At 38.6% G+C, this 15795-nt stretch overlaps 2 protein-coding genes across 5 annotated transcripts; both read right to left on the bottom strand.

Annotated features, from left to right (window-relative positions):
- Positions 1 to 1000: 1000 nt before the first annotated feature.
- On the bottom strand, positions 1001 to 4949 carry LOC127161909 (NLR family CARD domain-containing protein 3). 4 transcript variants are annotated; one of them, XM_051104668.1, is made up of 5 exons: positions 4686 to 4949; positions 3499 to 3575; positions 3246 to 3359; positions 2928 to 3041; positions 1001 to 2826 (listed from the first exon to the last, which is right to left on the bottom strand). In XM_051104668.1, exons 2-5 carry the CDS (start codon positions 3540 to 3542, stop codon positions 1038 to 1040), a joined length of 2061 nt encoding a protein of 686 aa, XP_050960625.1. In that variant the 5' UTR covers positions 3543 to 3575; positions 4686 to 4949; the 3' UTR covers positions 1001 to 1037. The 4 variants fall into 4 exon arrangements, with proteins under 4 accessions (XP_050960625.1, XP_050960628.1, XP_050960629.1 ...); XM_051104671.1 differs by having other exon boundaries at positions 3499 to 3592; positions 4687 to 4949; XM_051104672.1 differs by having other exon boundaries at positions 3499 to 3591; positions 4690 to 4949.
- Positions 4950 to 6324: 1375 nt separating this feature from the next.
- LOC127161905 (proline-rich protein 12) lies at positions 6325 to 8088 on the bottom strand. The gene is made up of 2 exons (XM_051104667.1): positions 7938 to 8088; positions 6325 to 7425 (listed from the first exon to the last, which is right to left on the bottom strand). Exon 2 carries the CDS (start codon positions 7321 to 7323, stop codon positions 6325 to 6327), a length of 999 nt encoding a protein of 332 aa, XP_050960624.1. The 5' UTR covers positions 7324 to 7425; positions 7938 to 8088.
- Between the last annotated feature and the right edge of the window lie 7707 nt (positions 8089 to 15795).

Raw genomic sequence — 15795 nt, 5'->3', positions numbered from 1 at the left:
GCAATGGAGAAAGCACGGGTAGAAGCGGCAGTTACAAGTGAGGAGGAAATCGCTGATAAAACTGTTAGTTGGATATAATCCAAGCAGTTTATGGACTCGTGGACCCGTGGTGGTTTCTGTTGTGGGGATGCAACGAGTGGAGGATTTTAATTCGTTGTCTATCTAAGTTTTGCTGCTGCACATGAGCGATCTCAGATTGGGAAGGGGATTTAGGCCTGCGTCAACGGAGATTGAGCGTAAGCTAATTCAAAATATGTTTTGAACGCTGTAATCACATAAAATAACGTAGTATATTGCATGTACAGAAGGAATATGCACTAATTGTAGTGTTTTTTGCTGTTAAGAGGGGAGATTCAAGAAGTGAGATCGCATATGCCAGTTTTGTTCATATTATTCTCCTAAAGTGTGTTCACATGTGAAGTATAGAAAGTATTGTACAATATATATTGTGTATACTGTTAATTGCTAATTAATATGCTTAAAAGAGGTTAAAATGTGAACGGTGTGTAATATGGGTGGTGTGTTTAGGTGGCAAGATCTACAGATTTCTCCTATATGATCATGCTGTGTTTTCTTTTTGTTTTTGTCTGTTTTATCAGGCACATACAAGCTACTGCCGTTGTTTTGTACACCCATAAGAAAATTGTGACGTTGCTTGCAACAGTTAAAGTCAAGTGGGGCTCGTGATTTGGGTTTCTGATTAGACATTAATGCCCTGAAGAACTTTCTTTTTTTTTTTTTTTATTATTACCACTTCCTATTTTGTTTGCTGTACCCATTTAAGTCAGTTGGGTGTTGGTCTTGTTTTCATTACAGTTTTCCTTATTTAATTGGATTGTAATCCCACAAACTTTTCCCTGAATGAAACATTAATGCTGAGTCTACTTCGAGACTCAGTCAAGAATAAAAGAATCCTTTTTTTTTTTAGAAAAAAGTTTATATTTGTTATACATTTTAATTTTTTAAAAAAGCACATGCTAAAATCATAAATGTGGTCAGGTTTTTAAAATGGAGTGATTTTTTTTTTTCAGTGTTACTTACTGAACTGATCTGGATTCTTTAACCACAGGTAACAAATACTGAAGAACTTCATCTGTTGTATGTTGTTTTCCAATAAAGTGTTTTAGATCAAAAACATCCATCTTCTGCCCTGATGTCAGCAACACATAAACCAGAGCTGACCACTGTGAAGAGGAGAGTTTGGTTTCTCTTATTTCTCCAGATTTCAGATAATGTTGGATCTCCTGCATCAGTGAATCATCATCCAGTTCATTCAGACAGTGAAACAGATTGATGGATTTCTCTGAAGAGTGATTCTTCCTGATCTTTTGTTTGATGTACTGAACTGTTTCCATTTTGTTGTAGGAGCAGCTTCCTGTTTGTATCAGTAGTTTTCGTAAGAGAGTCTGATTGGACTCCACTGAGAGACCCAGAAAGAAACGCAAAAAAAGATCCAGATGTCCATTCTTACTCTGTAATGCCTCATTCACAGCTCTCTGATGCAGCTCAAATAATGAAATATATTTCTTCTGGTTAAAAATCTTAGACAACAGACCTTGCTTGGTTTGGTCAAAGATATTGATGTTGTTGATTGTAAAGGAGAGGTGCACATATAGAGCTGCTAGATGTTCCTGAAGGCTCAGATGAACAAAGCAGAAGACTTTCCCCTGATACAAGCCCAACTCCTCTCTGAAGATCTGAGTGCACAATCCTGAGTACACTGATGCTTCTGTCACATCAATGCCACACTCTCTCAGATCTTCATCATAGAAGATCAGGTTGCCTTTCACAAGCTGCTGAAAAGCCAGTTTCCCCAGTTTGAGGATCATGTCTTCATCCTTCACTTTCTTCTCATAGTCCTTCTCATGTTTGATGTTGGTCTGAAGGATCAGGAAGTGTGTGTACATTTGAGTGAGAGTCTTGGGAATCTCTCCACTCTCTGCTTGACTCAACATCTTCTCTAGAACAGTGGCTGAGATCCAGCAGAACACTGGGATGTGACACATGATGTAGAGGCTCCTTGATGACTTCAGGTGTGAGATGATCCTGTTGGCCAGACTCTGATCACTGATTCTCTTCCTGAAGTATTCCTCCTTCTGTGGCTCATTGAAGCCTCGTACCTCTGTCACTCGATGGACACACTCAGAGGGAATGAGATCAGCTGCTGCTGGTCTGGAGGTGATCCAGATGAGAGCAGAGGGAAGCAGATTCCCCACAATGAGGTTCATCAGCAGCACGTCCACTGAGGCTGATTCAGATATTTTACACAGTTTCACTTTGCTCTTAAAGTCCAGAGACAGACGACACTCATCCAGACCATCAAAGATAAACAACACTTTATATTTATCACTGGATATTTTAATTTTTTTAGTTTCAGGGAAAAAGATATGAAGAAGACCTGACAGACTGAGTTTTTTGCCCTTCATCAAGTTGATTTCTCTGAAAGGAAGTGGAAATATGAGCTGGACGTCCTGATTCTCTTTCCCTTCAGCCCAGTCCAGGATGAACTTCTGCACAGAGACTGTTTTTCCAATGCCAGCGACTCCCTTTGTCAGCACAGTTCTGATGGGTTTGTCTTGTCCAGGTAAAGGTCTAAAGATGTCATTGCATTTGATGGCTGTGTCCTCTGTTGCTGCTCTCCTGGATTGTGTCTCAATCTGTCTCACCTCATGCTCATTATTGATCTCTCCACTCTCACTCTCTGTGATGTAGAGCTCTGTGTAGATCTCATTCAGCAGTGTTGGGTTTCCCTGTGCCGCTGTTCCCTCATACAGACACTCAAACTTCTTCATCAGATTTGACCTAAATATGTTGAGGACTTCATGGCTGTAAAATAAAAAAAAAATAAAATAAAAAATGAATAAGCATAATGCTTTGTATATTCTGTTTCACATCTTCAAATCATATCTCTTACAGAAATGTTATACCTGAGAGCAGACTGTGTATCTCCACTATTAAAATCTAATGGCTGAATCACAGATGTGTCACTCTTCATAGACACACAGCTGGACTCTGCTTCTGATCTCTTCTGTTGAACTGGACTAAAACAGAGAGATTCAAGTTAATTATTTAAATTACTGTATGTTACAAATCAGCTATTCATTTATTGTTATCAAATTCATTTTAAAAAGCACTTTTTAATCATTTCATACACTGTATTTATACAAAAATTGTGAGCTGAACTTTGATATTATATGATAATATAAAATGTCATGCTATAATTATATATTATATAAATGTCATACCTGAGACCAGACTGTGAATCTCCACTGTTAAACTTTATTGGCTGATGCATAGACCCGTCACTCTTCATAGACACACAGCTGGGCTCTTGTTCTGATCTCTTCTGATGAACTGAGCTAAAACATAATAGATTTAATCCTTTGTCATGAGAATAATATTAATATAATACAAGATAAAAAAAGAAGACATGATTAAAAAAAAAAAAACTTTTAGTTTCATTTCTATGTAAGAAAAACTTTGTGTTACTAAAAGTACCTGCATCCTGGAATAAAATCTTCATCTCCAGATGTTTCATCCATGATGGATCTGAACAGTTTGATCTTCACAACTGACTGAAGATGGAAGTGACAAACAAAGTAATTAAGCAATATTATATTGTTATAAATCATTCTATTGAACAATTTAAGATGTTTTATATTGCAAAGAATGAATTCTGTCAGTTTAAAATAAACAAAACATCAGCTCTACATTTACATATACATTTATACCATTCTCATCATGACACAACTCAATTTCAAGACAGATGATTCAATTGCTGTAGTTCACTAGTTAATGATGGTCAATAGGTAATGGTTTAGCAACATAGATGGTACAGTGACAGACACTGATGGACTTGTTTGGTGTTTAAAAGGTTCATTGGTCAGTTTGAATAGGTCTGATGACACTACTGTACTGAATAAATGAGAATAATTCTTCTCCATATATTTTACACAATATTATTTCATGGGAAATGTTTTATGCTTATTTTTTTTTTTTCTAAAACAGGATAATGACACTACTTGATTTTTAGCATATATAATGTGACATTTACAGTGCACACCTTGTATTTATGTGACACATCAAGTTCAGCATAAATTCTAACACTGTTATATTACAGTCCTTTCAATAGACGAGATGTAGTCCTACACTTCATGTTACATGTCAGCTTGATCACTGAGTCATAAACACATTTTAAATATATACAAAAATATCTGAATCAGGGTTTGATGGCTGTTTTGCTTTATGCAAATTAAATTTCCCTTTGAATTGTATAGCGTCACAAATTAAGAAAAAATCCAGTGTTACAGTCTAAAAACAATGTCGTGGGTTTATCTATTAATAAATGTAGAAGTGAATCTGGCTCAAAGAACACAAGGTAAGAAATTCTCCTTACGCTAATTAGTAAAGACATGAGAAAGCATTAGTAATATATGAAATTCATTTATTATATTTCATATTACTTATAGTGTAAGTATAACACAATCAGTGTAACAACCTTATTACAGCCTTAAAAAAAACTATGGTGTAGGTTGTGACAACAGGAGGCTACTTTCATTACACTGATCATTATATCAGTTATATAAAATATTAGAGTGAAACATCTTACAATATTATAATCTCTGTTTGTCTGTATTTAATCACATTGCTTGTGTTTCATGATTAAGTTAGTATTTTCTGCTTACCTACATGAATAAGGAAGTGTCTTTGTTCTCCACAGCTGAAGACTTGTTTTGATCAAAATGTTTGGCTACTAGACAAGTTCTCCAAATGTCCTTGGTCTCCCATTATGTACATGTAACTTCCCACATAAGCAAATAAAAAAAGCTTAATGATCAGTTTTTCTAAATGTAGAAAAAAATCTTAAAATCTTACGACGTGTAAACGTTGCATGTTTAATCTGCTTTCACTTTCATTTAGTCACCGAGTGTAACGCCACGCAAGCAGAGGGAGCGGCAACAGTCAGTCCAAGGGTGAGGCTCCCTCTGCTGGCGTGGCGTTACAATGAATGTCTAGAGTTGAAACATGTAAACCTGGGTTCTCCACTAGCATTATAAAAAAAAAAAAAAAAAAAAAAAAACAAAAAAAAAAACTTTGTTACTTTCAACAAAGCTTGGCAGAGCTGCAAAAACAGATGTCACTGATGTCAGACAAAATTAAACAGTTACTTCATAATTAAAAAAAAAAACCTAATATGAGATCTGTGCTGTTCCAAAGGTATGTACAAACATTTGTGTTCATTTGTTGAGGCATGTACAGAAGTCAGGTGAGACAGCACCTTCGTGACTGGATGAAAGTGTAGAGGATTTTGAACACAAGCAGAAAATATGTGCTTCCCTCCTCAAAAAAAAAGTGACCAATAGTATAACAAGTAAATAACATTTACTACATCTGTCACCATGAACATTTTAACAGTGAAAAATGTGTTGTCAATTTTTATACAAACTACACTTGAATTCCTCTTATTTGAATGGTGGTCCACCTGGGAATGAACAATCACACCATTGACAAACTGTTATGTGTCGTGCTGGATGGACGAGAAACGAGATACGATACAAACAAACACTTTAATATAAATCTTCATACGAATCAGGCAGGAACAGGCAGGAACAGGCAGGAACAGGCAGGAACAGGCAGGAACAGGCAGGAACAGGCAGGAACAGGCAGGAACAGGCAGGAACAGGCAGGAACACAGCGATACATCCACACACTTCGAAATAACGTTAAGGACCGACAGAGAACTCAGAAAACAAGCAGACTTATAAAGGGTGAGACTAATTACAATCACAGGTGTAGGGGATGACGATAATGAGGGTTAAACCAAGACAGATCGACGGGGGGAGACAATGGGAGAAACCAAAGACATAAACAGACATAACTGTGACATTACGCCCCCCTCCGAATAGGCGCGTCTCACGCCGTATAACATCGAGAAAAAAAAAAAAAAAAAAAAAAAAAAAAAAAGAAAAGGAAGGGTAGGTGGGCGATTCAGGAGGCCATGGCAGATCGGGGAGTTCAGGAGGCCATGGCCGGACAGACAGTTCAAATAAACATAACATAGTCCAGGGGGGTGACGAAGGTGGAAGGAGCCAAGGAGAAAACAGGAGGGACCCGGAGCAGGAGAAGCAGAGAGAGACCCAGACTGCAGCCATGATGACGACCCACGGTGGAGCCGATGGAGGGAGGAGCCATGGTGGAGGAAGGGCTGATGACTCCAGGGGGCCGACCGACGGAGGCAGAGCCGCTGGCGGAGGAGCCCGAGGCGGAGACGGAGAGCCGAAGATCCAGGGCGACACCGAGGATCCGAAGGGCCAAGGCAGAGCCCTAGGCTCTGGCGACCAAGACGTAGGCGGATGGAGGCTGTGCCGGAGGGAGGGAGGAGTCCTTAGGAGCCGGTGGGACGGAGTGACGAGGCGCAGCCGGAGGAACAGAGTCCTGAGGTGACGGAGGGACGACGACCGACCAGGGCGGAGCCGGAAAGACGAGGGAGCCCGGTGGAGCTGGTGGACCGATGGGCGACGATGGAGACGAGGGCGCTGAGAGCCGTGGTGGAGCCTCCAGCCTTGACACCGATGGAAGCTGGCAGACCCACGGCGAGCCCACTGCACAGGCGGTGGGCTGAGGGTGAGCAGAGGGGCTGTCAGGGGACAGCGGTGAGCAGACAGACGTTGACATAGGCAGAAGAGGGAGGGTGGGTGGGAATTCCATACAGGCAGGTATAACATGACAGGTAGATATTTCTGTAAAGAAGTCTATTAAATCCCCAGAGTTATTTTCTAGAACTTCAGTAGAAGTGTCAATTAAGTCCTCAGAGTTGTTTTCCAGCTCACCCCCAGCAATGGTGCAGTGGGCAGGGCTCTCCATAGCCCTCACTTGCTCCATGTTGCACTCCCCCGTCACGGTAGCTGTAGCCGGCTCTCGCACCTGATCGGACGTGTAGGGCTCTGGCTCTGTGGCGATCTCTGGCTCTGTCGCTCGTGGCTCTGGCTCGTCATCTGCGGTGGGCTCGGGCTCAAACTCCGTGTGTCGGTATGCTGGTAGGCTGGGCTCTGGGTCTTGAGTGGGGCTGGTGTCATCCTCCGCGGTCAACAAAGATCTGCAGGACACCAGCACCCACTCGATGTAATCGGCGATGCTCTCTCGTGGACCATCCCCGGACAGCTGCGCTTTGGTGGCGATGTTAAGTCCTGCACGGTAGAATGTGCAAAGGCAGCTGTCCGGATAGTGCGTGAGTGGTGCGAGGTAGACGAAGTCTCTAGTGTGGTCCACGAGAGAGCGATTCCTCTGCTCCAGGAGAAGGAGGAGGACGGCGGGGTTATCCATAACAAAATAACAAAAAACAAACACTGAGAAAAAAACGGAAAAATAAAGCAGGGAAACGCCGGGTAAAAACTGTTTCGGTCGGTCCTTCTGTTACGTGTCGTGCTGGACGGACGAGATGGGAAACGAGATACGATACAAACAAACACTTTAATATAAATCTTCATATGAATCAGGCAGGAACAGGCAGGAACAGGCAGGAACACAGCGATACATCCACACACTTTGAAATAACATTAAGGACTGACAAAGAACTTAGAAAACAAGCAGACTTATAAAGGGTGAGACTAATTACAATCACAGGTGTAGGGGATGACGATAATGAGGGTTAAACCAAAACAGACAGATTGACGGGGGGAGACAATGGGAGAAACCAAAGACATAAACAGACATAACTGTGACACAAACACTCTATCATAACAGTCTACAAACAGTTTCTCTACCTGATCACCAACACTATGCAAAGCAATGTAGTCGTAATGAGCCATTATTTTACTCTTGGGTGTCCAAAGGCTGTAATGTCTTCCTCAATGCCATCATCACTTGATTCTTCTTGGTAGTCAGGGTTTTATTTAAAAACATCAGTTTAAACCTGAAAGACATTATTGCATCCTTACCTGCACAATGACTTCCACTTTAGGATGCTTGAACCATGAGGTAAAGTTGATTTCTTTACAACTTGTTGCTGAAAGTCAAAATCAACAAATCAATTCTCAAACATAAAAGACAACAAGTCCTGCCATGATACTACACATAAGGTCATATAAAATCAACTGTTTTTTTGTTTTTGTTTTTCTACAGTACTCTTACAAATTTTAGGAAAAATATATACATGTATACTTATACTTACACAAACATACTGTCTGTATAACACACATTCTCCTTACCTGCAAGGATCCATCAGGTGCATCCAGATCATCTTGTTTTTCATCAACATCTGCAAAAACCTGAAAAGAAAAATATTTAAAAGAATAAATAAAAACCTAAACAGATCATTTACATGTTATAAAGAAATTATGCAGCTAAAGGGTTTATTTTGTGAGAAAAAAATGTGTAGTTGTGTAATTATGAAAAAATACAAATGTACAAAATATTACATATTCTTAGAAATAAGTCAGAGATTTGATAATATCTCTGATGATTTGTGTTTTTGGGAAAAAACCACATCACATCACATTGACAGGCTAGAGCAACTTCACAGTGCAGCATCAACAATCTCAAAAAGGTAGTGCAGTGATGGAGCTACACCGGGGCTAGGGGGGCCTATAACCCCATCATAATTTTGAATAGCCCCAATTTAGCCGTCACAAGCAGTTGAGATGGACCCTTTTTTGATAAAGAAGACAAGAGTGCAGGTAGGAAACCCTGTCTCTGAGGGGCCAAAGAAGGTGAAAAGAAAGAGGAGTCAGAGAGATACTGTATGTATTGTGTTGTTAATGCTGAGCACAGTTTCCTGCATAAGGCTACATTTAATCCATTACATAATCACTAAGATTGATGCAGTATTTGTTTAATATTTAATTTAAGTGCGCACAGTCCTGATTATGCATACATATGAATTGTGTTGTTAATACTGAGTGCATGGGCGCTGATTTTGTTTAAAACATCCAAATCAAGAAATCAAGATGTGTTTATTCCACCAAACACAAGCAATGTGCCATCCATAATCTGTCATCATTTCTTGCCCTCTTTGCAAAAAAGGTGTGGTTTATATCAGGTACATGTTCAGAATGCATGTCAGAGAAAATAAGGCAACACTTTTTTTGGAAGTTAGGAGCAGTACAAAGAGGAGACCTTGGTGTAGGGCTGCACGATAAATCGCGACAATATCGCAATCGATATTAAGAAAAGCTGCTATATTCATGTGCGCATCTTGTCAGTGATACACAGTTCTATGATCAGTAGTAAATCACCATCCGAAGGCTCGTGCGAAATCTTCAAATATGCCCCGAAGAAGAATCCAGGAAATAACAATCGCTGCAGCTGAATAAATAGAAGATTTAACTGCTTTCATTGATTTAACGTGACTAATAAACACAACTACGACAATATATGTATGGAAGCATATGTGTAGCAAAATTCAATTTGCAATACAATATGCAAAATGGCAATACAATATGCAAAATGACAACACAATATTCAAAATGGCAATGTAATTCTGTATTTAAATGTACATTTTCCATCACCTCCACGCGTGCAAAATTTGGTGCAGAATGAAAGGGAAAATTAAATTATATTATTTACATTTGCCATTTCCAACAGTAGTCTTAAGTTGTAAAGTGCATACTATTTTAATGCTTTATAAGTAGCAAAATGAAAATGAAAATGTATAACCCAAATTGATTTGATATGTGTAACGTGTCCAAGCAGAAACAGTAGCAAAATTATCATTTAAATGTTATTTGTCCTAAATACATTTAGACTAACAGTTAGGACACTTACGATTGCATTTTCATCATGACGCCTTGGGATATTTGTAGCAAAATTCAATGTGGCTTTGAAAAAAGCATTCCGAGCTGACCACGCCTACACTACGGCAATCATTGCGTCAAGGCGGGGTTTGGCGGAAGCATGTTATGTTTAGATCGTTTGAAAAATGGCGGCTGGAGATCTGATAAGATCGTTGAATGCATTGGCAGATGAAGTGGAGCGTGAACAGAGAAATAATGTTTCAGAAGATTTTTACGCGTATGTAGGTGACAGGACAAGATCAATATTGGAGCATCTTGCAGAATTGTCGGCCTTAACAGGCCTCGACACTCGTTTGGCTGCTGAACCCTTGAGAGTGGTGGAAGATCGATTATCTTCATCTCTGTCAAGGGAAGTGGGATAAAACCGACCGGCCGTGGAGATCCCTGACGAGGCCATAGAGGGGTATCTTATGTATGGTCTTAAAGTTAAAGACATCGCGGCCTTGTATGGAGTTAGTCGCTGGACGGTACATCGACGAATGCAACAGTGTGGACTAAACATCAACTTAAATGTTTTTTTTTTTTTTTTTTTTTTAAGGTTTCATAGAACGTAACATTAAACGCCCTGAATCTTAACATTAGGCCATGAATGCCCTCTTTTTTGAAGCATCATAGAAACACCGCGGTCAAGTGAGCCGCCACCTGCGAACGTCAGCCGCCATCTGGATTTGCTGCACGTCTATTAGTGGAATTACGGTACGGAGACACGAAGCGGCCAAAAAGCTGACGAACATCTATATTTCAGCGGTTAAAAATTAAATGTGCCCGAAAACAGGGAAAAAGTATTTACAAAACGTATTTATATTGTACATTATAGAAGATACACTTATATTACATTTGAATACATTATACTGTTAAGTTTTCTGAAAAAATAAAGTTTGTTCAAATACATTCTAACACTTAATGTTTGTTCCTTTTTTTCTACATGCATTATTAAAATTTCTTCAGAGTTACCATGAACATTTCAATAAATTCTTTTTCTGAACAATCATGTCTCTATCTGTGTTCACAATGTTTTAGTGTAGAATTTGTACAGAAAATGAATGGCAGTGTCACAATGCATTATATAGCATATATATTGTTGCTTCTTGTCATTTCTGATGTGTCCTTTCATAATAATAATAATGATAAAAGGCAAAATGTTTTTTATCATTTATCAAAAAAATTCTATTCATACAAAGTCTGTGACATTGCACTGACCATTGTTTCACATTTATAAATGCATTATTTAAATTCCTTCAAATCTTACAGCAAGATTTCTATTCATACTTCTTCAGAATGCCCAAGACTCTGTCTGTATCAAGTTTCACGAGATTTCAGTGAAGATTTGTACAGAAAATTAATGGCAAAGTCTGTGAATGGCAAAGTCTGTGACATTGCACTGACCACTTTTTCACATTTATACATGCATTATTTAAATTCCTTCAAATCTCACAGCAAGATTTCTATTCAGACTTCTTCAGAATGCCCAACACTCTGTCTGTATCAAGTTTCACGAGATTTCACTGAAGATTTCTACAGAAAATTAATGGCAAAGTCTGTGAATGGCAAAGTCTGTGACATTGCACTGACCATTCTTTCACATTTATACATGCATTATTTAAATTCCTTCACATCTCACAGCAACATTTCTATTCAGACTTCTTCACAATGCCCAACACTCTGTCTGTATCAAGTTTCATGACATTTCACTGAAGATTTCTACAGAAAATTAATGGCAAAGTCTGTGAATGGCAAAGTCTGTGACATTGCACAGACCATTCTTTCACATTTATAAATGCATTTTTTAAATTCCTTCAAATCTTACAGCAAGATTTCTATTCATACTTCTTCAGAATGCCTAAGACTCTGTCTGTATCAAGTTTCATGAGATTTCACTGAAGATTTGTACAGAAAATTAATGGCAATTTGTCACAATGCATTATATAGCACATATATTGTTATATTCTCTTATATATCCTTCAAAGATGTTGATGCCGATAGCTTTGTGGGCAGCACTGTCTTGGGTTCGAATCCCTACTTGGGGCCTTTCCTGATCCCACCCCCATGTCACTTCTTGTCATTTCTGACGTGTCCTTTCATAATAATAATAATAATAAATATAGCTGCAAGCAGCAATTGCGGGGCCAAGCACAACAGAGGCAGAATGAGGAGCTAAGCATGGCAAGGAGGAACAGACCGACTGTAACAATGAGTAACTAAAGTCATTTTAGGATGATATCAGTTGAAATGGCTGAAAAGTCATAAATACAACCAATAATATAATTTAATGGCTTATCACTTTTGACCAATAGGTGGTGCTGTTTTCAAATTGATGTGATGCGTTCTGTGTGAGGTGACAATGACACACAAATTTTGGTGTCATTATGCCAAAGCTTTACAGAGATACAGCCTCAGAATCATTTTGGCATCAACCCTAAAATCTGCAGTGGCGCTGTACGAAAATGGTTTACTCTATCAACACGAAATCCATAACTTTGAGTCAGGACAGTCCGAAGATGATCTGACTCAATTTTGGTGAAAATCCGATCAGCGGTCTAGGAGGAGTACGAACAAGTAGGTTTTGTACATTAATCAAAATGGCGGAAAGGAAGTTCGGCCAAGTATGGTACAATTGGTATGTATGTTGTCGGCATGACCCAAGGAATATTTTGAGACCAGTTTTATTACATTAGGCTAATGCAATCACAAGTTATTAGCATTTTTGAAAATGTCATTATTAATGTTTAATAAATGGTGTATTACTTCTGAATTGATGTGGCGTGGTCAGGGTGTGGTGATAATAGCACATATAAAATTTGGTGTCAATATGTCAAGGCTTTGCAGAGATACAGCCTCAGATGTAGCTTGGCATCTTTCCAGCAAATTTGTTGATGCGCTAAACGAAAACGGTTTTGTGTATCGAAGCAAAATTCATAACTTTTTGACAGCATGGTCCGAGGATGATCCGAGTCAAATTTGGTGCAAATCATATGAACAGTCTAGGACGAGTTCGAAAAAGAAGGTTTTACGAACAATTGAGAATAGCGAAAAAACTAAACCTTACGATTTTTGAATTTTGGTGTCCATTCGACTCGGCATAAGCCAAGGAATCAGAGGAAGAAAGAATTTTTGTTGTGTGGCTTACGGTTCAAACGTTATTAGCATAAATCTTTTGAAAGTTTGGACAAGTGGTGGCACTAGAGAGTTTGAGTTAGAGACTCCAAACTTGCTATGGTTAATGTTGGGACTGTCCTCTATCAGTGTGCAAAATTATACAACTTTCCCGCAAGCGGTTCTATGGGCTGCCATAGACTTGCGGCGGAAGAGGAAGAATAATAACTCCAACGGATACAATAGGTGCCGTCGCACCTTCGGTGCTTGGCCCCTAATAATGATAAAAGGCAAAATGTCTTTTATTATTTATCCAAAAAAAGTCTTTAGAGTTAACAGGAAAATTGTAGAATTTGACAGAAAATGAAAAGAAAATCTTGGTAACACTTTACAATATGTGTACAAAAATATGCATTAATTCATGCTTAATTAATGCACAGATAATCACGAGTTAATGTATAATTCATGATGCACTAAAGCATTTATTAATGATTACTACATCAGCAACAATTGAACATTCTGTATGATTCATAGATTAAGTAATCATTAAATTGTTATTAGTAAACACATGCTAAATTCATATGTTAATTACCACTGTGTTCAAAGCTATGTACTTCAACTTCCAGTTGTCTTTAAATACTCATTAGTTAATGATTTGCAAATGTATCATTATATTGTGACTTTACTTGTTGAGGCACATGACTAACTAACTAATTGTAAATCCATAACCACAATGACATATTACTTAACAATTACTTACTAATTCTGTGCCTCAACAAGTAAAGTCATAACATAATGATACATTTGCAAATCATTAACTAATGAGTATTTAAAGCAGACAACTGGAAGTTGAAGTACATAGCTTTGAACACTGTGGTAATTAACATATGAATTTACATCATTAGTTAATAAAATAAGTGATAAAGGAAATTAATGCATTATGACACATTTATTATTACTTAATCTACGAATCATACAGAATGTTCAATTGTTGCTGATGTAGTAATCAATAATAAATGCTTTAGTTCATCATGAATTATACATTAACTCGTGATTATCTGTGCATTAATTAAGCAAGAATTAATGCATATTTTTGTACACATATTGTAAAGTGTTACCAAGACTTTCTTTTCATTTTCTGTCAAATTCTACAATTTTCCTGTTAACTCAAAAGACTTTTTTTTGATAAATAATGAAAGACATTTTGCCTTTTATCATCATTATTCTTATTATTATGAAAGGACACGTCAGAAATGACAAGAAGTGACATGGGGGTGGGATCAGGAAAGGCCCCGAGTAGGGATTCAAACCCAAGACAGTGCTGCCCACAAAGCTATCGGCATCAGCATCTTTGAAGGATATATAAGAGAATATAACAATATACAGGTGCTGGTCATATAATTAGAATATCTTCAAAAAGTTGATTTATTTCACCAATTCCATTTAAGAAGTGAAACTTGTATAATGTACACATTCATTCCACACAGACTGATATATTTCAAGTGTTTATTTCTTTTAATTTTGATGATTATAACTGACAACTAATGAAAACCCCAAATTCAGTATCTTAGAAAATTAGAATATTACTTAAGACCAATACAAAGAAAGGATTTTTAGAAATCTTGGCCAACTGAAAAGTATGAACATGAAAAGTATGAGCATGTACAGCACTCAATACTTAGTTGGGGCTCCTTTTGCCTGAATTACTGCAGCAATGCGGTGTGGCATGGAGTCGATCAGTCTGTGGCACTGCTCAGGTGTTATGAGAGCCCAGGTTGCTCTGATAGTGGCCTTCAGCTCTTCTGCATGTTGGGTCTGGCATATCACATCTTCCTCTTCACAATACCCCATAGATTTTCTATGGGGTTAAGGTCAGGCGAGTTTGCTGGCCAATTAAGAACAGGGATACCATGGTCCTTAAACCAGGTACTAGTAGCTTTGGCACTGTGTGCAGGTGCCAAGGCCTGTTGGAAAATGAAATCTAAATCTCCATAAAGTTGGTCAGCAGCAGGAAGCATGAAGTGCTCAAAAACGTCCTGGTATACAGCTGCGTTGACCTTGGACCTCAGAAAACACAGTGGAGCAACACCAGCAGATGACATGGCACCCCAAACCATCAATGACTGTGGAAACTTTATACTGGCCCTTAAGCAATGTGGATTCTGTGCCTCTCCTCTCTTCCTCCAGACTCTGGGACCCTGATTTCCAAAGGAAATGCAAAATTTACTTTCATCAGAGAATATAACTTTGGACCACTCAGCAGCAGTCCAGTCCTTTTTGTCTTTAGCCCAGGCGAGACGCTTTTGACGCTGTCTGTTGTTCAAGAGTGGCTTGACACAAGGAATGCGACAGCTGAAACCCATGTCTTGCATACGTCTGTGCGTAGTGGTTCTTGAAGCACTGACTCCAGCTGCAGTCCACTCTTTGTGAATCTCCCCCACATTTTTGAATGGGTTTTTGTTTCAATTCTCTCCAGGGTGCGATTATCCCTATTGCTTGTACATTTTTTCTACCACATCTTTTCCTTCCCTTCGCCTCTCTATTAATGTGCTTGGACACAGAGCTCTGTGAACAGCCAGCCTCTTTTGCAATGACCTTTTGTGTCTTGCCCTCTTTGTGCAAGGTGTCAATTGTCGTCTTTTGGAAACTGTCAAATCAGCAGTCTTCCCCATGATTGTGTAGCCTACAGAACTAGACTGAGAGACCATTTAAAGGCATTTGCAGGTGTTTTGAGTTAATTAGCTGATTAGAGTGTGGCACCAGGTGTCTTCAATACTGAACCTTTTCACAATATTCTAATTTTCTGAGATACTGAATTTGGGCTTTTCATTAGTTGTCAGTTATAATCATCAAAATTAAAAGAAATAAACACTTGAAATATATCAGTCTCTGTGGAATGAATGTATGCATT

This window comes from Labeo rohita, unplaced genomic scaffold, assembly GCF_022985175.1.
Source record: "Labeo rohita strain BAU-BD-2019 unplaced genomic scaffold, IGBB_LRoh.1.0 scaffold_77, whole genome shotgun sequence".
Lineage (NCBI taxonomy): Eukaryota > Metazoa > Chordata > Actinopteri > Cypriniformes > Cyprinidae > Labeo > Labeo rohita.
Note: the sequence above shows the minus strand (reverse complement) of the source record. Positions and strands in the feature narration are given on the sequence as shown.

What these genes read in the sequence shown, in the direction of transcription:
- LOC127161909 (XM_051104668.1), bottom strand. Translation starts at nt 3,542, where the DNA reads ATGGATGAAACATCTGGAGATGAAGATTTTATTCCAGGATGCAG. An exon ending in GATTTTATTCCAGGATGCAG is followed by an intron (nt 3,360 to 3,498) that starts GTACTTTTAGTA and finishes ATTATGTTTTAG; the next exon opens with CTCAGTTCATCAGAAGAGAT. An exon ending in GATACACAGTCTGCTCTCAG is followed by an intron (nt 2,827 to 2,927) that starts GTATAACATTTC and finishes TTTATTTTACAG; the next exon opens with CCATGAAGTCCTCAACATAT.
- LOC127161905 (XM_051104667.1), bottom strand. Translation starts at nt 7,323, where the DNA reads ATGGATAACCCCGCCGTCCTCCTCCTTCTCCTGGAGCAGAGGAATCGC.